The sequence below is a fragment of the Lolium rigidum genome, chromosome 2 (assembly GCF_022539505.1).
Source record: "Lolium rigidum isolate FL_2022 chromosome 2, APGP_CSIRO_Lrig_0.1, whole genome shotgun sequence".
In the NCBI taxonomy this organism is placed as follows: Eukaryota; Viridiplantae; Streptophyta; class Magnoliopsida; order Poales; family Poaceae; genus Lolium; species Lolium rigidum.
In genome coordinates, this window is record NC_061509.1 from 256,628,235 (window position 1) to 256,651,791 (window position 23,557).

Genomic DNA, 23,557 nt, shown 5'->3' on the forward strand with positions numbered 1-23,557 from the left:
ACTACCACCATCAACTACACGCCAGACAAGCTATTTTACGGCACCGTTGCTACTGCTCATACTTATTCATACCACCTGTATTTCACTATCTCTTCGCCGAACTAGTACACCTATTAGGTGTGTTGGGGACACAAGAGACTTCTTGCTTTGTGGTTGCGGGGTTGCATGAGAGGGATATCTTTGACCTCTTCCTCCCCGAGTTCGATAAACCTTGGGTGATCCACTTAAGGGAAAACTTGTCTGCTGTTCTACAAACCTCTCGCTCTTGGAGGCCCAACACTCGTCTACGAGAAAAGGAGGGGACGTAGACATCAAGCTACTTTTCCGGCGCCGTTGCCGGTGAGGAAAGGTAAAAGGTACTCACACTCCGGATCTCGGCTACTAAGCTATTTTCGCGCCGTTGTGTATGTACTCGAAGCTATTTCCTTTAGATCCTGCAATTGCAACTTTTTGTTTCTTGTTTACGCTAGTTTGGCATAATGGACAAGAATGAGCTTCTTATTGCTATTTCCTGATTTAAAACATGGATTGTTTGATGCGAAAATTAAAAAACCTATGGAATCTTATTTGCATGCTTGGTAGTAATATTAGTATGAACGCTTTGAACACCATTGTTGATAATAATATAGAAAGTTCTAAGCTTGGGGAAGCTGGTTTTCATGATCTTTTTAGTCCCCCAAGCATTGAGGAGAAAATTTTCGATGATCTTGCCTCCTATATGTGATTATAATGATAATGGTCTTTGGTGCCATCTACTATGAGAGTAAATTTGTTGTGATTATACTATGCCTCGTAATGATGAGAATAATAATGATAGCTACTTTGTTGAATTTGCTCCCACTACAACTAATAAAATTGATTATGCTTATGTGGAGAGTAATAATTTTATGCATGAGACTCATGATAAGAATGCTTTATGTGATAGTTATATTGTTGAGTTTGCTCATGACACTACTGAAAGTTATTATGAGAGAGGAAAATATGGTTGTAGAAATTTTCATGTTACTAAAATACCTCTCTATGTGCTGAAATTTTTGAAGCTACACTTGTTCTATCTTCCTATGCTTGTTACTTTGCTCCTCATGAACTTGTTTATTTACAAGATTCCTATGCATAGGAAGCATGTTAGACTTAAATATGTTTTGGATTTGCTTCTTGATGCTCTCTTTTGCTTCAAATACTATTTCTTTCAAGTGCATCATTAAAACTGCTGAGCCCATCTTAATGGCTATAAAGAAAGAACTTCTTGGGAGATAACCCATGTGTTATTTTGCTACAGTACTTTGTTTTATATTTGTGTCTTGGAAGTTGTTTACTACTGTAGCAACCTCTCCTTATCTTAGTTTTGTGTTTGTTGTGTCAAGTAAAGTCGTTGATAGAAAAGTTCATACTAGATTTGGATTACTGCGCAGTTTCAGATTTCTTTGCTGTCACGAATTCGACCTGCCTCCCTGTAGGTAGCTCAGAAAAATATGCCAATTTACGTGAGTGATCCTCAGATACGTACGCAACTTTCATTCAATTTGGGCATTTTCATTTGAGCAAGTCTGGTGCCATTTTAAAATTCGTCTTTACGGACTGTTCTGTTTTGACAGATTCTGCCTTTTATTTCGCATTGCTTCTTTTGCTATGTTGGATGGATTTCTTTGTTCCATTGACGTTCCAGTAGCATTGATGCAATGTCCAGAAGTGTTAAGAATGATTGTGTCACCTCTGAACATGTGAATTTTTATTGTGCACTAACCCTCTAATGAGTTTGTTTCGAGTTTGGTGTGAAGGAAGTTTTCAAGGGTCAAGAGAGGAGGATGATATACTATGATCAAGAAGAGTGAAGAGTCTAAGCTTGGGGATGCCCCGGTGGTTCATCCCTGCATATATTCAAGAAGACTCAAGCATCTAAGCTTGGGGATGCCCAAGGCATCCCCTTCTTCATCGACAACATTATCGAGTTCCTCCCCGAAACTATATTTTTATTCGATCACATCTTATGTACTTTACTTGGAGCGTCTGTGTGCTTTTAGTTTTTGTTTGTGTTTGGATAAATTGGATTACATCATGCTTGTGTGGGAGAGAGACACGCTCCGCTGGTTCGTATGAACACATGTGTTCTTAGCTCATAATATTCATGGCGAAGTTTCCTCTTCGTTAAATTGTTATATGGTTGGAATTGGAAAATGCTACATGTAGTAATTGCTATAATGTCTTGGGTAATGTGATACTTGGCAATTGTTGTGCTCATGTTTAAGCTCTTGCATCATATACTTTGCACCTATTAGTGAGGAAATACATAGAGCATGCTAAAATTTGGTTTGCATAATTGGTCTCTCTAAGGTCTAGATAATTTCTAGTAAGGTGTTTGAACAACAAGGAAGACGATGTATAGTCTTATAATGCTTGTAATATGTCTTTTATGTGAGTTTTGTTGTATTAGTTCATACTTGTGTTTGCTTTAAACAACCTTGCTAGCCTAAACCTTGTATCGAGAGGGATTACTTCTCATGCATCCAAATCCTTGAGCCAAACAACACTATGCCATTTGTGTCCACCATACCTACCTACTACATGGTATTTCCTGCCATTCCAAAGTAAATTGCTTGAGTGCTACCTTTAAACAATTCAAAATTTATCACCTCTACGATTTGTGTGGGCAATGTTTTATAGCTCATTGAGGAAGTATGTGGTGTTTAGCCTTTCAATCTTGTTGGGCAACTTTCACCAATGGACTAGTGGCTTCATCCGCTTATCCAATAATTTTGCAAAAGAGCCTGCAATGGGATTCCCAGTCCCAAATTAATTAACAAAAATAGACACTCCTCCATGGTATGTGATTTGTTGGACGAGCACCCGAAGGATTCTGGTTAGCCATGGCTATGTGTAAGCAAAGGTTGGGAGGAGTGTCATCATAATAAAACTAAAATAAAAAGGTACTCCTTCATGGTATGAGATTGTTGGCAGAGCACCCGAGGATTCGGTTAGCCATGGTTTGTGAAAGAAAGGTTGGAAGGAGTGCCACCCAAAAATAAAATAAAATGGGAGCCGCTCTTTGAAGGTTTGTCTGGCAAGGGGGTTAGAGTACCCGCTACCATTCGTTGACAACAACATACACCTCTCAAAACTTTATTTTTATGCTCTCTTTATGTTTTCAAAACCAAAGCTCTAGCACAAATATAGCAATCGATGCTTTCCTCTTTGAAGGACCTTTCTTTTACTTTTATGTTGAGTCAGTTCACCTATCTCTCTCCACCTCAAGAAGCAAACACTTGTGTGAACTGTGCATTGATTCCTACATATTTGCATATTGCATTTGTTATATTGCTTTGCATTGACAATTATCCATGAGATATACATGTTATAAGTTGAAAGCAACCGCTGAAACTTAATCTTCCTTTGTGTTGCTTCAATACCTTTACTTTGAATTATTGCTTTATGAGTTAACTCTTATGCAAGACTTATTGATGCTTGTCTTGAAAGTACTATTCATGAAAAGTCTTTGCTTTATGATTCAGCTTGTTTACTCATGTCATTACCATTGTTTTGATCGCTGCATTCATTACATATGTTTACAATATGATCAAAGTTTATGATGGCATATCACTCCGTAAATTATCTTTGTTATCGTTTTACCTGCTCGGGACGAGCAGAACTAAGCTTGGGGATGCTGATACGTCTCCGATGTATCGATAATTTCTTATGTTCCATGCCACATTATTGATGATATCTACATGTTATATGCACATTTTATGTCATATTTATGCGTTTTCCGGAACTAACCTATTGACGAGATGCCGAAGTGCCGCTTCTCGTTTTTCGCTGTTTTTGGTTTCAGAAATCCTAGTAAAGAAATATTCTCGGAATTGGATGAAATCAACGCCCAGGTTCCTATTTTGCCCGGAAGCATCCAGAACACCCGAGAGCCGCCAGAGAGGGGGCACAGGCCCACCAAACCCTAGGCCGGCGCGGCCAAGGGGAGGCCCGCACCCCCCTATAGTGTGGTCGCCCTGTTGACCTCCCGAGGTTGCCCTTCCGCCTATTTAAAGCCTCCGTCGCGAAAACCCTATCACGATCGACGAAACCCACAGAAACCTTCCAGAGCCGCCGCCATCGCGAAGCCAAGATCTGGGGGACAGGAGTCTCTGTTCCGGCACGCCGCCGGGACGGGGAAGTGCCCCGGAGGCTTCTCCATCAACACCACCGCCATCTTCATCACCGCTGCTGTCTCCCATGAGGAGGGAGTAGTTCTCCATCGAGGCTCGGGGCTGTACCAGTAGCTATGTGGTTAATCTCTCTCCTATGTACTTCAATACAATAATCTCATGAGCTGCTCTACATGATTGAGATTCATATGAGTTTTGTATCACAATTCATCTATGTGCTACTCTAGTGATGTTATTAAAGTATTCTATTCCTCCCGCATTGGTGTAAAGTGTGACTAGGTGTGCATCATGTAGTTCTTGGCTTAGTTTATGATCGTGATCTCTTGCGGATTGTGAAGTTAACTATTACTATGATGGTATTGATGTGATCTATTTGGTTATGTTGATCTATCTTGCACTCTAAGGTTATTTAAATATGAACATTGAATTGTGGAGCTTGTTAACTCCGGCATTGAGGGTTCGTGTAATCCTACGCAATGTGTTCATCATCCAACAAGAGTGTAGAGTATGCATTTATCTATTCTCGTTATGTGATCAAAGTTGAGAGTGTCCACTAGTGAAAGTCTAATCCCTAGGCCTTGTTCCTAAATACTCGCTATCACCGCTTGTTTATTGTTTTATCGCGTTACTATCGCTGCAATACTACCACCATCAACTACACGCCAGCAAGCTATTTTCCGGCACCGTTGCTACTGCTCATACTTATTCATACCACCTCGTATTTCACTATCTCTTCGCCGAACTAGTACACCTATTAGGTGTGTTGGGAACACAAGAGACTTCTTGCTTTGTGGTTGCAGGGTTGCATGAGAGGGATATCTTTGACCTCTTCCTCCCTGAGTTTGATAAACCTTGGGTGATCCACTTAAGGGAAAACTTGCTGCTGTTCTACAAACCTCTGCTCTTGGAGGCCCAACACTGTCTACAGGAAAAGGAGGGGGCGTAGACATCAAGCCCCAAGCTTTGTGCGGGTTCGGTAACCTCCCTAAGGTTACATAGTGGTTCGAGGACATCCCTCTTGGTGGGAATTCTCGAGGAGAATACGGTGGCCCTCGTGCATTTGGAGTGACTTGTCCTCCACACCGCTCCAATGGAGAGTAGCACTCGCAAGAGTGTGAACTTCGGGCTACATCGTCGTCTCCCACGTGCCTCGGTTATATCTATACCCGAGCTCTTTACTTATGCACTTTATCTTGTGATAGCCATCGTGCTTGAAGTTATATATATCTTGCTATCACATACTTGCTTGTATTGCTTAGCATAAGTTGTTGGTGCACAAAGGTGAACCATAGTATATAGGCTTTGGGCTTGACAAAGTAAACGCTAGTTTTATTCCGCATTTGTTAAGCCCATCTCGTAAAAGTTTTAAACCGCCTATTCACCCCCCCCTCTAGGCGACATCCGTATCCTTTCAATTGGTATCAGAGCCAGGTCTCTCATTCTTAGGCTTCACCGCCTTGAGAGTAAAGATGTCGGCTAGAGGATTAGTGCACGATAACACTCTTATATTAGATGGCACAAATTATGATGTGTGGAAAATTTGCATGCTTAGTCATTTTCGGGACATTGGCCCTCATATGGAGAAAATTGTAGATATAGGTTTTTCTCCTCCTATGGATTCACAAAATCTATCTTTAGAGGATGAGAAAAATTTATATCTCAATTCTCAAGCTACTTATGTTCTTATGAATGCTTTGTGAGATGTAGGTCTTTTTCCATACTTGCCTTTTTGGAGAGCTCATGAGTTATGGACAAAAAATCAAGATAAATATGATGTGTCCAATATTATTAAGGATGATTGTATTGCTTCCACTTCCGGCCGTGATGAGTTCTCATCTTCATCCACTTCACCAAAGTGTGGTAAGACACAAGGTAATGATATGGTGAGTGGTGATGAAAATTGCAATGTTGATATTGAGCTTACTATTGATGATTCCTCATCTCTATCTCATTGCAATGCTTCATCTTCGGACTTAAACACATCTATCTCTAGAAATGATTTACATGCTTGTGTTGATAGTCCTTGCATATCATGTGTAAGTTGCTTGAATAAATCTCATGATGATATGCTTGATTTGTCTTGTGGCCATGATAAAAATGCTTCTATTTCCTCTAGTTGTTGTGTGGCTAACAATGTAGAGGAAACCAAAGATTCTATTGGTCAAGACAAGATCTTGAAAGGAGCCTCAAGTAACTCCTCATCTTTATCTCACGGTTCTCATATATGCCTTATGGCCAAGGGTTCCACGGTACCTCCTACCATGGAACCTAATATTTCTCGTGGGGATAAGGATGAGGATGAATATGAAGAAGATGATTGGGTTGTCTCTCTACGCGATAAGGGTAAGAGTGTATTCAAGGTTCTTTGCAAAGATAAAATTGCTAGCACTCACTTCTTTGAAATCTTGACTACCGCTATTGAGAGCCAAAAACTTATTTGGATGCATGAGAACACCATTGATAAAATGGGTGCTCTTGAACGAGAGTATGCCGATGATGTGGCATCTCTAAAGGATGAACTTGAAGAAGAACAAACCACCAAGGAAGCTCTTGAGGAAACCTTTGCTCTAGAATTGTCTAGAGAAAAGGAAAACCATGATAGAGCTCTTGAGGTGGCAAATGAACTAAAGCTAAAAAATGATAAGCTTGTGTTTGTTAATGCTAAACTCCTTGAGGATTTTGAGCAACTCAAAAAGGGCTCAAGGGCTATTGAGAGTGCGCTCACCAAACTCACCGAGTCGCATGAGCAACTTAAAGCTTCTTATCTAAAAGAGCATGACAACTTGCCTTCTCCCATTTCTATTAATAATGATGCTTGTGCTACTAACTCTACTTCTTGTGAAGCATCTATCTTGAAGGAGAATGTTGAGCTAAGGGCTCAACTTAAATTTCTAACTAGCAATTATGAGAAATTGGAAGAAAATCATGGAAAGCTTTCTAGCTCCTATGAGGATATTCTAGCCTCTCATGATAGGCTAAAGTTAGCTCATGAGGCTATCATATCTAAGGCAACACCTTGTGAGCCTCATGTGGGTACTAGCACTACTACTCAAAATGTTATATTGCCATGTGCTAGTCCTAGTAATTCATCCACTCAAAGTATTGCTAAATCTTGTGATGAATTATCTTCCTTGCCTTGTTGCTCTAACAATGAAGGTACTACTTCCTCTAGTACTTGTGTTGTTACTAACAATGTAGAGGAAATCAAAGAGCTCACAAGGCCCAAGTCTCTTCTTTGAAGAACGACTTGGTAAAGGGTCATGAAGGGAAATGCAAACTTGACAAGATGTTAAGTGTGCAACAATCCCCCAATGACAAGAGTGGACTTGGATTCAACTCCAACAACAAGAACAAGTCCAAGAATAACAATAAGAAGAAGGGCCAAGTACAAGTCAAAGACCCGGCCAAGATTGTTTGCTTCAAGTGCAAAATTGAAGGGCATCATGTTAGATCTTGCCCTTTGAAGAAGAAGCAAAAAGGGAAGCGGCCTCAAGCTCAAACTCATATTCAACCTCAAGTTGAAGAAATGCCACTTCCCAAGAAGAATCAAGCCAATGCTCCCATTGTGGAGAAATCTAGTGAGAAGAAGGAGAAGAAAAGAACTTGCTACATATGCCGCGAGAAGGGCCACATCTCCTCCTTTTGCACTATTGGTACCTCATCCAACTCTATCACCGTTGATGATGTTTATTCTCTTCGTAAGGATGAGGGTGGCAATGTGTTTGCCAAATTTGTTGGTGCTCAAAGTGGTGTCAAGAAAAGAACCATTTGGGTTGCCAAGCCTATTGTGACTAACCTCTTAGGAACCAACTTAGTTGGGGACCAACAATCCAAAACTTGATCAATAGGTGCTTGTTGGAGGGCATTGGAGACTTGGCTACATCATGAAGAATTAAGGGATGTTCATCATTTATATTATCAAGCCAAGTTTTTTGATTATCTTGCTACTATCATATATCCAATGTTCCTCCTTGCGGTAACATGTTCTCAACTCATTTATATTGAAAGTTACTTGCCCCTTTGCATGTGTTAGTTTTGTTCCTAACATGTGTTTGTATATGTTGTGCTTCCTAATAGTTTTGCTTGAGAAATCAAGTCTATGCATGTTGGGTTGCACACCATGTATTTGTGTTTGTGTTGGAGTCTCTTTGCATCTTGTTGTATCTTATATGGCTCTTATGAGCGATTAATGGACAATCCCATTTTGGGGGAGTGATATTCCTTTGGGAATTTCATGATCCTAAACAATGTGTGTACATGAGGAATATCACTTAGAATTGATATTGCGAGATTATCTAGTCGCTATGTGGTATGTCATCTTCATGAGAAATTCAAATTCTAATGTCCATTAATATCTCTAGTTGGATCTTATTTGCCTCTTGTGAAAATAAATTCCTTATCACACTATGGGGGAGTAATAAGCTTTGTGCATATTACAAGCGTAGAAAATGTGAACATTTGAGGTTGTGTCACATAGAATTGATACCGTAAATTATCTCTCTCATATGTGGCATGTTTGCTCAAACAAGCTCCAATTTGCTTAAATAGCTTCATTGCTAATATCTTTGTGGATCTTATTTGTGAAAGTTTTTCTTGGCATGGTTTTTCACAACGTGTCCCTCAATACATTTTTGGAAAACCATGTGCTTCAAGTCATACTATTAATTGTTTTGCATGTTGGTATGAATACTATTAATTGCTTTGCATGTTGGTATGAATACTATTAATTGCCTTGCATGTTGGTATGACTAAATGAAGCTATCAAGAAACTTTCTTTGCATGATGGTTAACTCTTATCTTTTACCATATGCTTTGTTCGTTGTAAATATGATCTTAGGAATACTTACAAACTACCACCGGAAAATATTTCCTAATACCTCCTGTCCTAGGACAATTGGTAATCCTTATGAGGTAGATTTTTATTGATCATATTTACATTGGCTCTTGTGTTCGAATTGCCTTATTTATTGCCATGAATTTGTTGTGCTTTGACTCCCATGTGTCTTCCTTGCATCTTATGGATCTAATTTGTCTATTCAAACTTTCTTAGAATTTTTAGTAGATATAGGTAGCGTGATGATCCTAATTTTGTGCATTTTGTATCCATATTATAAATCCTAGATAATGCACTAATTTTGGGGGAGCTCTCCTATATTTGTTATAATGCTTAAACTTCTCTTGATCATTATCAAAAAAATTGTTTTGGGAGACATAAATTTTCTTTTTGGTACTTTGTGCCATCATAAAAAGTTTCGAGGGTTTGGTTTATTTGTTGGAACCTTTCTCTCTTGGGAGTTGGTTATCTCATTCCTTTGTGTTTAGGTTCAATTAGCTTCTTATAATGAGATAATTCTTTGGAGTCAATCTTGTGTTGATTTGATTCTTTGATATAATTTGGACAACCATTGTCTCTTGGTTTATTTGGTGTTTTGTCCAAATTGTATCTTCCTTTGGTTCTTGAAAGTATTGTGCATGCATACTTAATATATGTATATCTTATGGCATGTGTCACTTTCTTTGATCCAATATATAGGGTAAACTCCATCAAATCCTAATTTGGCTAAGATGTGCATGAAATTCAATTTCATATCTATATGCACATAGAATTGTGGAGTTTGTCCTATATGTTGTAGTGTGTCTAACTACTTCGGACCCAATTAGTTTGGGGACCATTTTGTACTTACCTTTGTGTTAGGTACAATGGATATGCATTGAATGCTTGTCTCACTCTTGGAAAGAAGTGGTGACTCAATGGTAACTTGAGGCAAGCTAGGATGGTCAACGAACACATATCTACTACATCCACACCAATGCTATCTTGGTAACAAGTATCTTCTCATGCATACTTTTCTTGTATCCAACCTTATGGTTGCATCTTGGCATGAATCTCTTGATTTGAAAATGTTGTGCTTCTTGCAAAAGTCTTAATGAAACCTCTTTATTGTGAATGTGAGTAATTTGAGATGAGTGCATTTGTTGGGAAGTATTTTAAATCATGCTCATGATTCATCCATCCCAACGATGCCTATCTAGCAATTTTATTGCATATCAATTCCTCAAGGATCTCACATGTGCAATATATATGAAAGTGCAAATTTAGTTACTTCTTTTGGTATCCTCGTTTGTGATATTTGTTGCCTTTCTCAAATGCATCCCAACTATCTTCTATCCCTTGTTGATATTTGTGATGTATTTTAGTTGTTTGTGGTTGAAGTTCATGAATGTTCAATAAGATAAAATTGAGCCTTTGGCCATGCTATTAAGCAAAAATTCTTATTGGTATATTGCATGACTTCGTCTTGGATATCATACTACTTTTCTTGCGTATCTATTGTGTGTGCATGTTTCTTTGTGGATAAATATCTTTGTGATATTGCCCACTTAGAGAAACTTATACACATAAGATATGATACATCTCCTTTTGATATCTTATTTATTTATTGCGTGTTGATTGGTCATGCTAAGCAATATAATTCATTGAAGACTATGATGATGCTTTTTGCTCATCCTTGTAATAGTCTTATAATATGCTTTATCATGCCTTTCACATATCCTCTTGGTTGAGCCTTTTTATTATGGTGCCTCTTACTTGTTGCTCAACTATTTGTTTGTTGCAAGTGTTTAGCTTATTTTTCTATCTATAATCTATTGCAAATGTTTGTGTTTTAAATGGTAATGAGGGAGTGAGGATTCCATGTTATGCATATTGTATTCAAATGCAACATTTTATTTTATGCATGTACCTTGGGGAGCTTCCTCATTTGATTTAGAGCACTATCTTGTGGTGATCATTAGAGTTTGATTCACTTGGTATCTTTTGTTTTTGAATGATATTATGGGAGTGATGATTCCATGTTTGTGCACTTTATACTCCAATGCAAATTGTCTAGTTTTGTGCACAAACCTTGGGGAGCTTCCTCATATTATTTAGAGCAATCTTCTTGATCTTATCATAATATCTATCTTTCTTTTGGTATCTTCTTTGTGGTTCATTTGGTTGCTTGCTTCATTTGTTGAAGCTTCTAGACTTTGTTATCTTTTTGCAATCTTTGATCCTATCTATAGTGTGATTCCTTCCGAATATTCGTCATTGGATATGTGCATTTGATTCCACTCAAATTATGAGAAATGCACACGCTATGGAGGAACTCTCACTATATTGACCTTCTAAATTTTTCACCCATTTCGGCAATTGGTGCCAATGGGGGAGAAGTTTGGAGGGTTTAAGGGAATTTGGTTATGTCTTTGCTTTGTGCTTAAGCATGTGCCTTTATTGCATTGCATCTTGTTGCTTTGCATAGTTGAATAGTTAGAGGAAACTCCACTAGGCTTTGAATGCCAATATATGCAATGAAAGTCAAGGTCATTCACACACGCATATATTATGGGGGAGTTTGCTCTATATATTCAACTTGCTTGCTACTTCAATTCCTTATATAAACCCTCTCAAAGAGATTGTCATCAATTACCAAAATGGGGGAGATTGAAAGTGCATGGAGCCCCCATGTGTGGTTTTGGTAATTAATGACAATCCCTATGGACTAATGTTTGCATTGAGTTATATTTGTAGGAGTTGTCCATAGGCAATTCTTGAACCATATGTTGGCTTCAAGGTTGCAATAAGAAGAATTTGATGAAGGATATCAAGTGTCAAGTATGCCTTGAAGATGAAGATGAAGTGATCCCTCAAGTTACTTCAATACATCAACATGATGAAGAAATGAAGTGCAAGTTCAAGATGAGCCATCTCGAAGAGATCCTTTGCTTGAGTCTTGCCATCCATATGATGATCATGGATATGTGAAGATGCGCCGAAGAAGAAGCTCTCCCATGGTGGATTATGGCGGAGCAATCCACATGGTGGTCATGGTTAAGTGCAGATGCGCCGAAGAAGAAGCTCTCCCATGGTGGTTTATGGGGGAGCAATCTACAAGACTTCGTCAAGCAAGCACAAGCAAGAAAGGCGTTCCATCTTGTTGAGGTCAAGATCGTCGTCATCAAGCTCAAGTGGAATGCGCAAGTATAAGGTTTGCTCTTGATAGGGTTTCTTTCTCACCGGTCTCATAGTGTAGTTGGAGACCGGTTTATAGTTTAGCCGCCGTACTATCAAGAGGGCTCTCGAGTGAGTAACTCGATCGTATCGTTCGGAGAGAGCTCAAACCTTTGCATCCTTGCATCATCTTTCTTGGTTGTTATTTGGACCTTATCCATGTGATGTTTTAGAGCTTGTGCTTATTCTCATGACAAGCTCTAGTTCATCGAAAACGGATTTCGCATAGATCACTTGTTGCGTTTTCGAGTTTGGTTCATCATCTTTCTTGTTGTTATTTGGATCTTATCCATGTGATGATTTAGAGCTTGTGGTTATTCTCATGACAAGCTCTAGTTCATCAAGAATGGTTTTTGCACGGGCAACTTGTTGCATTTTCGAGATTGGAGGTTTTACCGGTATGTCTTTTTTAGATAGGTCAAACCTTTCATCATTTGTTTCTATCCTCCCTTGTTGGACTATGATGGTTTCCTGTATGATCTTGTAGAGCTTGTTCCTAGCTTCAAAACAAGCCGAAGATCATCAAAATCGGAGTCCGGATGCTAAAGTTATGCCCGTTTTAGTTTTGGTGTTTCTGCAGTTTTGCCAGGCTGGATTTTTCAGAAATATCCGGGGCGGATTATCCGGGCCGGATATTTCGGAAATATCCGCCCCCCCCCGAAATCGACTAAGGACCGGAAGAAAAGCAGCTCTGGACAGGGGCCGGATTTTTGGCCGGATTTTGACCAGGTTTTGTCCCTGAGGCCGGATAATCCGGCCCTTACTTAGGCCGGATTATCCGGCCCTGGTTTTTGCCCAACGGCTCGATTTTCTTGGGGGGTATAAATACCCCCCTTCTTCCTCCTTGGGCTGGAGCTTCTCTCACTCTCTCTCTCTTCCATTGTTGAACTAGAGAAGCTTGCTCTATCTCTCAATCCCTCCATGATTCTTGCCCCCATTTGAGGGAAAAGAGAGAGGAGATCTAGATCTACATTTCTACCAATCAAATCCATCTCTTTGTGAGTGTAACTCTCTAGATCTTGATCTTGGTGTTCTTTGTGAATTCCTTTGTTCTTCCTATCTTATTCCCACAATAGCTTTTGTAGCTTTGTTGGAATTTGAGAGAGAAGGACTTGAGCATCTTTGTGGTGTTCTTGCCATTGCATTTGGTGCATCGGTTTGAGTTCTCCACGGTGATTCGTGGTGGTGAAAACAAGAAGGTTGTTACTCTTGGGTTCTTGGAACCCTAGACGGATTCTAGGCCTTTGTGGCATCTTTGTGGTGTTCTTGGGGACTCCAATTAAGTTGTGGAGAATCTTCAAAGGCAAGGCCTTTGTGGCATCTTAGTGGTGTTCTTGGGACTCCAATTAAGTTGTGGAGATTCTTCATGGGCAAGGCCTTTGCCCAACTCAACCTTGATGATGATCACCACTTGCCGTCATCCTCTCATGGGCATACCACGTGACTTCTCGTGGCACATTCTTCATGCTTCATGTGTTGACCAAACTTGAATCTATTCTTCACTCTTTGTATTGGTCAACCTTGTATCTTCTCATGCTCTATCATACTATCTTGATCGATGATCTCGATGCCAATACACAAGGTGTATCTTTATGTTCATGGCATCCATACTTGAATCCAACACAAGGAATACAAGTAGTACCTATGGAATATTCCTTCATATAAACTCAATGAAAACATTAGTCCATAGGGGTTGTCATTAACTACCAAAACCACACATAGGGGCAATATACCCTTACACTGGCAACGCTGGCCAGGATTCGAGCCGCTGGTATGGGGCGGCGCCGCCCCAGGACGCCGCCGGCTCGAGCGACAACGACGACGGCGGCGACTACACGGCCTTCTACCGCCATTTTGTTTTGTAGGAGGCCGGTTTTAGTTTAAATTATCCCATCGCCGAATTCAAATATATGTACGAATTCGGCCTATTTATGTACGAATTCGCCTCTATATGTTAAATATCATTAAATTTCGCTTATGTTTGAACGAGCTTCGTCCAATTTTGTATGAATTCGTCGTATTGCGTCAAAATACTTTCATCCATCCTGGACTCGCGGCTGAGAAAATGGGCCTCCCCAGGCCAATTTTTACATCCATCCAGCGCTATTTAGCGCCGCCGGATTTCGGTCTGAGGAGCCCAAGGGCTGGAGATGCTCTAAAGAAGGAGGCTCTTCTTTGTCTCATTAGGAAGAACAAATAGGAACTCTTCTTGAAACAAAATGAACACTTAAGGGAACATTTCTACCGCAGCCTCGCGCTTGATTTGTATTCTCTTGGTGTCGATAGCAATGACGGATCTAGAGAAAGAACAATACTCCAACATTAAGTAGCACAAAAATTACAGCCAAACAAAGAGAGGATGAAATTCAACAAATGGAGAAAATTTAAGCACAACTCAGATTTACTTGCCCGACTCTGCCTCTTGGCATTGCTCCTCCACGATCGAGTGTCCACGCACGTACAAAGTCTCCAGGCCAATAAAAGAAGATTTTTTTTCAGATAGAGCAGGCGGAGAACTGGACTTGATGCAACTTTAGGGCTGACGCAAACGGTCGCTGAGCGACCGTTTTCGTCCGCCGTGACCGGAAATGCGTCAGGGGCCTATTCCAGCGGGGCGACGCAAAGTGACCGGGCCGTCTGCGGAGACGCAAACCTGGCCCAAATATGCGCCAGGTTTGCGTCGCGACGGACGCTCGGCGGTCGCTCCGAGCGTCCTCCATTTCTTACCCGGTCCCGCATGTCAGGGATAGCGAAATCGACCGCTTCGATTTGCTTCTTGTTCCCCATTCTTTCCTACCCTAGTGCGACGGCACCACCCCCACCCCTAGCGCCGCCGTACGGCCGTAGCGCCGCGATGAGTCGGCGTCGGCTCCGTTCTTGCCGCGCGGGAGAGCAGGAGCGTGCTCCGCCGCGTACCTGCCGGCTGTTTTCGGGCGAAACGCTCCCGGTTGCGCCGCCCTTCCGCGCCGCCCACGACCTGTTCGGTCAATTGCGCCGGTAGGTTTCTACTCGTGTTTTCGGCGCTATTGTGCGCGACCATTGATCCGCAGTTTGTACCCACGTAGATGGACATGTGGCAGATGTTGGACAAGTTCCGCGCGGAGGTCGTCAAATCCTCTTCCGATGAGGAGTCCGATGAGTCGACGCAGATATTGGCAACTACTGCGGCCTCCATGATCCACGAGTTCACCTCTAACCCGGGGCCGCAGCACCGGGGCTCTGTGAAGGGGCGCTCCAAAAACCTGCCGCGCAATAGAGTGGAAAGGCAGGCCCGCCTCCACAAGGACTACTTCCACCTCACCAATCCGATCTTCCCGGAAAAATATTTTCGGCGCCGATACAGGATGTCAAGGGACCTGTTCTTGGTCATTCTACGGGGCGTCAGAAACTACGACCCCTACTTTCAATGTAGGCGCGATGCAACAGGTGCGTTAGGCTTCACCTCCTACCAAAAATGCTCCGCGGCTATTCGCATGCTCTCATATGGAATGCCTACGGATATATTCGATGAGTATCTTCGAATGGGTGAGAGCACCTGTCTTGAGGCCATGTACAGGTTTTGTCGAGCCGTGATTGCCGTGTTCGGAGAGTATTACTGTAGGGAGCCAACTGTTGAGGATACAAGGCGCCTCCTGTCTATCAACGAGTCTAGAGGCTTCCCAGGAATGATTGGCAGCATAGATTGCATGCACTGGCAGTGGAAAAACTGTCCATTTGGATGGCAGGGTGCGTACAGCGGGCATGAGGAAGGAAGAACTGTCATTCTTGAAGCTGTCATATCTCAAGATTTATGGATTTGGCATTCATTCTTTGGCATGGCCGGTTCCAACAATGACATCAATGTGTTGCACCAATCACCGGTTTTCAACCGCTCATGCAAGACAAAGCTCCCCGGTTGAGCTATGAGATCAATGGAAATGCATACGACAAGCCATATTATCTTGCTCATGGCATCTACCCTGACTGGGTCACATTAGTGAAGACTGTCCGTAATCCAAACTCCGAGAAGACGAGAAGGTTTGCGAAGATGCAAGAGGCTTGCAGGAAAAATGTGGAGCGCGGGTTTGGTGTGCTCCAAGCTCGGTGGGCAATTGTCCGTCACCCGGCAAGAACATGGTCACTGAAGACCATGCATGAGGTGATGACATGCTGCGTGATCATGCACAATATGATCGTTGAGAACGAGCGACCTGATGGCCGCAATGAGAACCAATGGGATTTCCAAGGTGAGCTGGTTGCGCCACTTCCTGGAGCTTCATCTTGGCAAGACTATCTACATAGGAATGTAGAAGTCACTGACGAGAACGTCTCCAAACAACTCGCAAACGGATCCGACCGAGCATCAATGGACATTGGTCGGCCATGCAGATCATGCCTAGAGGAGTACTATCTTATTTGCATGCAGACTTTTTAAAATTTAAATGTAATAACTATGACTTTGTTAAATATTATTTTGTTGTTTCGAAACTTCATATTTCATGCAAACGCGGAAATGCGTCGCGCCGCTGGAGCCACCCTAAGCTGCAAACGGACGCGCGGACAAAAACGGTCAGTCTCGCGTCCGTCGCGCGACGCAAATGGACATTTTGGACGTCCGAAATGCGTCGCCGCTGGAGATACCCTTACATACTTTTTCGGGTAGGACCACCGGTGGCACCCACGGCGCATGTGTCCTGGTGCGACCAGCACTGCTGGTCCAGCAGCAGGACAAGAGCAATGCCTGCCTCTCACGGGTAGAAGCTGCCTTCTGGACTGCCTCTGCGCAACGGTCATCACATACAAGTATACAACCACCTGGGCACGAAGCGCAATTCGTGCAACACACACGTTAGCCGGCAGCCGCCAAGTCGAGTTGGACCATACCCAGAGGACTGAAACACTGAAGTACGGAGTACTGAAAAGGCACACTAACAATTTATAATACAAGAATGACAACTCGGAAACAATACACAAACATCAATTACGCATCTCTCAGGCAACGCCACAATCTCCACAAGAGTAAGGAGAATGTGAGAAATACATATAAGCAATAAAACTGCTTTATGTATTGGTGATTCAGTGGTACAGTCCAACATCTCAAGTTTCCAGATAAAGCAGTTTTCTTAAAGTGACCACCAACCATGAAAGCAGTTTACCCAAGCATCAGGCAATGTCCCTGCAACCAACTGTAGCAGCACAGAGACAGCACCATAGATATCCAATGCAAATGGAAAAGATCACCGATGCAGAAATTAACAGAAGGACTTTGTTTTTGTGACTCTTTCTTCTTCGAAAACTACTGGATTCAGCTGTCGCAGCACCACTTACTGTCTTGATATTCCCACTCTCCAGCATCTCTCTCGAGTCTTCAGTAAACTGCGTACACATAGATGTTAATCCAAGTCAATTCTCCATACAAAATGTGGTAAGACACTCATGCAATAGCCTTATAATAATTCAAATAAAGTGCATATACATTTAGATTAAAAAATGATACTTGGGAGTATAAACAAATGGAACAAAAACTCATGTGCCAATGTGACATAGTAGAAGACGTTTACAATGTAGGAGTACATGGTATATTTGGGAACAAACTTAATGTCAGACAAGGAAAAGTAGAAAGCAGCAAATTTGAACAATCAAAGCTCTAGCCTATCACCCAACTAAATGTATCACGCAGCTTAGAAAAATTGCCATCCGGACTTCTATTTAGCTTGGACTTAAATTTTTCGAAAAACTGTTGTAGTTAGGATGACTTGCGAACGTTGAGCATTTCATAAATAAATGATGATGAATATGATATAATTACTGGGTTAGACACTTGGAATCATTTGTAGGCAGACATAAACAAGAAATAGGCATGAGTGAGACAGATTGACATGACCGAGGAAGAAAGATGGAGAAAAATCAAATAAGAAAACCAGGCTCACAAATGATAGAGATAGGTAGCCACAGCAACTGAGAAAGACAACTGAGTTGGACAGAGATAAACTAATGTCCAATCCCAATGTATAACCAGAAAAAACATAGCAGGGAAAAATGTATTGATACAATACAGTATCCTGCAAATGAACAAAAAGGGTTATTAGCTTCACAATAATAAAGATTCAACACAGGCATGATCAAAAACCACAAAAGCCGTTGCTACTGAACATAGCTCATAAACAACTACCAGATTTTACTCCTTCAGTTGCAATAGTCTACTGGAAAGACCAAAACAAAGAAGCTAACACTTCAAAAATTCGCTCACTCCAACACAATGGAGTCAATAGCATCAAACAAAAGACAAACAGATCAAGCCTATTTATCCATTGGAACCAAAGGGGAAAAAAAGCACAGTGAAATCAACAGGAACAGCCAGTTTAAACCAAATGCTCTGTAAACCAACTTATTTAGAAGGACACAGCAAGGAAGACTACACGAACGACAGGACAGTGATCAACAGAAACAGCCAGTTTAAACCAAATGCTCTGTAAACCAACTTATTTAGAATGACACGACAAGGAAGACTGCACGAACGACAAGACAGTGATGAATCCATACCGTCGCTTCAATGATCACCCCATATCACTCTCTTGCGCACTGCCTGGGCACCCTCATCCCCCCCCCCCCCCCCAACTCTCTAGCCACTTCCTGCAATCTGCTATTACCGGCCGGTGGCCGGCTGCAGATCATCCTCGTTCAAGGACTCAGCAACGAAAAAAGATAGCACACACGCCCCAGGAATCAGATGCTCGCGCCAAAGACAACACATGGGGAAACCGGTGGCAGAAACAAAACTCTACCACACCATAGAACTCCTCGTCCGCTGCCCCCACTCTCCCCAGACAGTACCACTCATATTCCCTCCACCTCTCTCCCCTTATCTGCTAGACACACCGCTGTCACCTCCAAATGCTAGACAAGAGCAGCAAAAAAACACATGAAAAATATAACGGGCTTAATCAAGCCAGACAACCAAGCTGGCCAAAAAAAAGCAAAGGAAGCGACAGCATGAATCTTGAAGAGCATCGTGGGACCACAAAACGACTGCACAAATGTAAAATCAATTAGCTGTAAAATCGAAGTATTCTTTCAACAATACCTTTAGATGCTTATGTGAACTACACAGCAGAGAAGTAAGGCATTCTGCTGCTATTATGCCCTCCATCAAAAAGTTGCCCTTTTGGATGCTTAATAAGGTCACTGCATGCATGACAGCGCTCATAATCCATCTCACGCCTCATTTTGTGATCGATCTTTCTAAATATTTTCTTGCATCCACCTACAAAGCAACAATATCAATCGCAAACATTCGATAATCAATGGATGTTAAAATTTGAAGATAACGAATTCAAACAATAAATAAGTACATAAAAAATACAATGCTTGTGGGTTGACACCAATGCTATGTTTTTTTTCTGCAAAATGTCTTCCAAGTGATGATGTGTTGTGTTAAATTAGTAAGAGAGTTCAACCTAAGATGCACAACTTTGAGGAGTATAACATGTTAGTTTGTCTAGCAATCATCAATACATGTATGTGGCGATATAACCAGGAGGCCTACTATATCTTTTTTAAGAAGAAATGTTAGTCTGTCTTTTGATAAGACAGTATATATTATTTCGTCTGTAGTGAGACCCCATATTTCAATGTAATAGAACACCCACCAAATCTTCGCCAAAAGAATACATAAGCAAAGGTTTAGATACAGGTTTGTCCCATTTGCTCATTGATCCTATGAATTGTGGATTCATTGTAAATATACCAGTGTCTTGAATCAAACATCACTCGAATACTATATCACAAGATTAATAGGTGTACGGTATCAAAAAAAAAAAAACATACCATAGCAATAGTCATCATCAATGACATACACATGTACCACACGCATAGGCTCAGCTTCTGGATCTGCTTGAAGCTTCGGAATGAGCATAAGCTCAGCAAAAAACAGCCTTTTTGTCTTGGATGTGGGTTGTGTGGCAGTCTTCTCCTCAAGAATAGCAGTGAAATTGACATGCCCATATGTAGTCCCAGACGACTCAGAGAAACAATTGGATAAAAGAGTTGTGGCCAACTTAAACTTGCGCGATTCCTAACATTTATTTAGAAGCAATTTGTGAGTAAAATAAATAACGCAATCTAAGATATTGAGATGACAAGAAATTGATAAGCTCTACACACCATCCTCTTCTTATTGTAGTGCTTTAGAGCAAGTTCAGCAAAGTGCTTTGCTTGCTGGCAAGGCTTGCTTTCAGGAAATTGTTGTAATATGTGTGCTTCCATGCCCTCGGCAGTCAAGTGCTCCTCCCTAAAGGTACAATGAGTAATCAGTTGGATCAATTGCAACTAATGACCCCAAAATATAATTGAACAGGGTGTATGACAAAAACAAATTGAATAGGGTATATGACAAAAGCAAAGAAACCAAGAGCATAAAGATCATGATAATGATAATAAGCATTGGAACTACTACCAGAGACCCAGATTATTCAATTAGATTTCGATACGGACTAACAAGTACTAGCTCCGTTCTAAAATAAGTGTTGCAATTTTCTCTAGATAAGGATGTATCTAGACACATTTTAGTCTAGTTGAAGTTGTGACACTTATTTTAGAACGGAGGGAACAGGGGTTAACCATTTCGCAATGCAAAATCCCCACAGCAAATACAACTACCAATCCAGAGATTTTATAGCAGCAAATGAGCAACAGCACATATCTAGGGAATAATATCAGTTACCCTAGTATCTCTACTTTCCCAAGTAAACAATCAGCAGCAAGTTATTTGCTGGAACAACGACAGCAGATCGAATAGCAAACCAGCCAAAAAAGAAGTTTATAAATTTTAAATGCAAACCAAACATAAATACAGGCACAATCTCCTACTGAAATAGTACATGGGTGGACCTAAAATGACCAGCAGAAAACTAGAGGCCAGCACATCCAACGTCATTACCGAAAATACGAAGTTGTCCATAGATACAGGCCAGAATTGGCCACCAGAACCTCATGGCGATTTTCTGGATTTTTCAACCCTCAAATTAATCTATGCAGGATAAATGTGGACTTTTATATGGCCGCACCAGCTAGGGCAGACTAGGACTGGTGAGTTTCTTTTGGCACCATCAGAACACAATATGACTGAATAAAACACACACATATCTCCAACTGGAACTCAACTTATGATAAATAAACACACAAACATAAAGCAGTGAATTGAAATTGTGTCCACTTGGATTCAATCAAAATTTGCTGGTGCTATACACAAGAGGATTTCTTCTATGCCTATAGTTTTAATAAGTTTGGCATGCTAACCACCGAACTGAGCTTTGATTGATCTAGAACCAAGCAAACATGAACCCACATACAGATCGTCATGAGATATGATAACTTAACAACCACTAGCGGTGAGAAGTGCTTACCTTGTGTCGCTGAATCGTTTGTAGGAGAGGAAGATATTCTCGGGCTTGGCTTGGACGATCAAGGTCAGGGATCGGACCATCTTTTCCTTGAAGGCATGGAATTCACGAATATCCTCTTCCGTCTCCAGATGGCAGTCCTTCTCTTGCATATTCTTGATGAACTCAATGTTTTCCAGCGTCACCAAATTACCCTTGTCAATAAAGGCTTGCATTTCTGGCGTATGGGCCGGTGGATGATACCACATGCGTGGGATCCTCCTCCACCTCCCAGGGGTCCTCTTTCTGGGCACGGTCGTGGATGTGGAAGGCCTCTCGACGGCCGGCGGCTCTCCTCCTCCTCCTCCTCCTCCTCCACCACCTGTGAGATTCATGGACTCCAAGCCAGAGGCCAGGTGCAGAGTCGACTCCTCGAGAGCCGTGGGTGTTGCTCCTCCCGTGCCTGTGCTGGGCAGGCTTGGTTGGATGTTTCTGGACAAGACCGGCGGGGCGGACGCCCTGCCCAAGGGTTGAGGCAGTGACCAATCGACCGCCGGGATGGTTCTGGACAAGACCGGCGGGGCGGACGCACTGCTGCCCAAGGGTTGAGCCAGTGACCACTCGACCGCCGGGATGGTTGTGGGCGCAGATCCACATCCACCTGAGGTACTAGAGCTTTCCGTGCGCGCAGATCCACCTGAGTTTCCACTTGAGCCTGGCGTGCGAGAAGATGCAGCTGATCCACCTGAGTTTCCCGGGCGGGCAGATCCACTTGAGCCTGGCGTGCGAGCAGATGCAGTTGATCCACCTGAGCTACTACTACTAGAGTTTACCATATCTAGGTCGGCGGATGGGGTGGGGGTGTCCATCTCGGCGACTCGACCTCCAACGTCGTCAAATTGGACAGGGGAATTGGGGATTTAGGTCTAGGGCGGAGGAGACTTGCCTCCCTTTTGAGAGAGAGAGAGACGTGTGGTGTGGGGTCTTTTAATAAACCGAGGAAAGGAAGGACTCGGATCATGGGCCACCAGTTGATCCTGGGCCAGCCAAGGGTCATACTCGGACGTCTTTTATACTATATATAATAAGAAAGGAAGGATATGTGTTGTGCTCGGTATCCCACGTGACGTACTCCCTTCTAAGCCCATTTTATATTACCCATAATTTTTCGTGCAATTTAAATTTTGACTACAAATATAGTAGATAATAATAATACAAAGATCTACTACGATAAATACATATAATTTGATAATATATTTCATGACAATTCTAAAAAAAACTATTATTTTTTTGTTGTATATGTTTATATTTTTATCAATATAGATGATAAACTTTACCAAATTTAACTTTGACCAAACCTTATATTCAACATATTTTGGGCAGGAGGGAGTACCACCAGTTCATCGTGGGTCAGCCAAGGGTCAGACCTCCAAACCTACTCCATTAGATGGGTTCGGGTCCTCCTCCCGATTTGGGTTGGATGATGGGCGGGCCCATTTATTAGGGGCTGATTCAGATGTTCGCATGTTTAGTTGAAAGACATGGGAGGCCAGCTAGGAGAGACCAAAACCCGCGGCCCGCGTTTCTGTCATTCAGGTCCTACTTGTTTCGTTCAATCCGCACGGCGGGGAGCGAATAGGCACTCTAGCCAAAACTAGCCGAGCTGTGGCCCATTCGACGTTTATCCTGGCCTTTTCTGGTTTTAAGAAGTTTCTAGAACTTTCCAATTTGGGTTTTTCGTTCTTTCTTATGGTTCTTACTTCTGGACATTGCACAAAACTACTGAAAGTTAATGGAATAACGAAATCCATCAAATATAGCAAAACAGGCAATGCGAAATAAAAGGCAGAATCTGTGAAAATAGAACAGTCCGTAAAGACGAATTTTTCTGGAGCACTTAACTTGCTCAGATGAAAATGCTCAAATTGAATGAAAGTTGCGTACATATCTGAGGATCACGCACGTAAATTGGCAGATTTTTCTGAGTTACCTAC

The 23,557-nt window shown here is 41.8% G+C and overlaps 1 protein-coding gene across 1 annotated transcript; it reads right to left on the reverse strand.

Annotated features, from left to right (window-relative positions):
- Window positions 1–17,089: 17,089 nt before the first annotated feature.
- On the reverse strand, window positions 17,090–22,499 carry LOC124688615. Its single transcript, XM_047222269.1, has 5 exons — window positions 21,588–22,499; window positions 20,347–20,473; window positions 20,011–20,257; window positions 19,268–19,447; window positions 17,090–17,559 (listed from the first exon to the last, which is right to left on the reverse strand). Exons 1-4 carry the CDS (start codon window positions 22,430–22,432, stop codon window positions 19,287–19,289), a joined length of 1,380 nt encoding a protein of 459 aa, XP_047078225.1. The 5' UTR covers window positions 22,433–22,499; the 3' UTR covers window positions 17,090–17,559; window positions 19,268–19,286.
- Between the last annotated feature and the right edge of the window lie 1,058 nt (window positions 22,500–23,557).

Bases quoted from the DNA above. Each gene is read 5' to 3' on its own strand.
- LOC124688615 (XM_047222269.1), bottom strand. From the start codon at position 22,432: ATGGACACCCCCACCCCATCCGCCGACCTAGATATGGTAAACTCTAGT. The intron at 20,474-21,587 runs GTAAGCACTTCT...TTGTACCTTTAG, and splicing joins AAACGATTCAGCGACACAAG to GGAGGAGCACTTGACTGCCG. The intron at 20,258-20,346 runs GTGTGTAGAGCT...AATAAATGTTAG, and splicing joins ACTACAATAAGAAGAGGATG to GAATCGCGCAAGTTTAAGTT.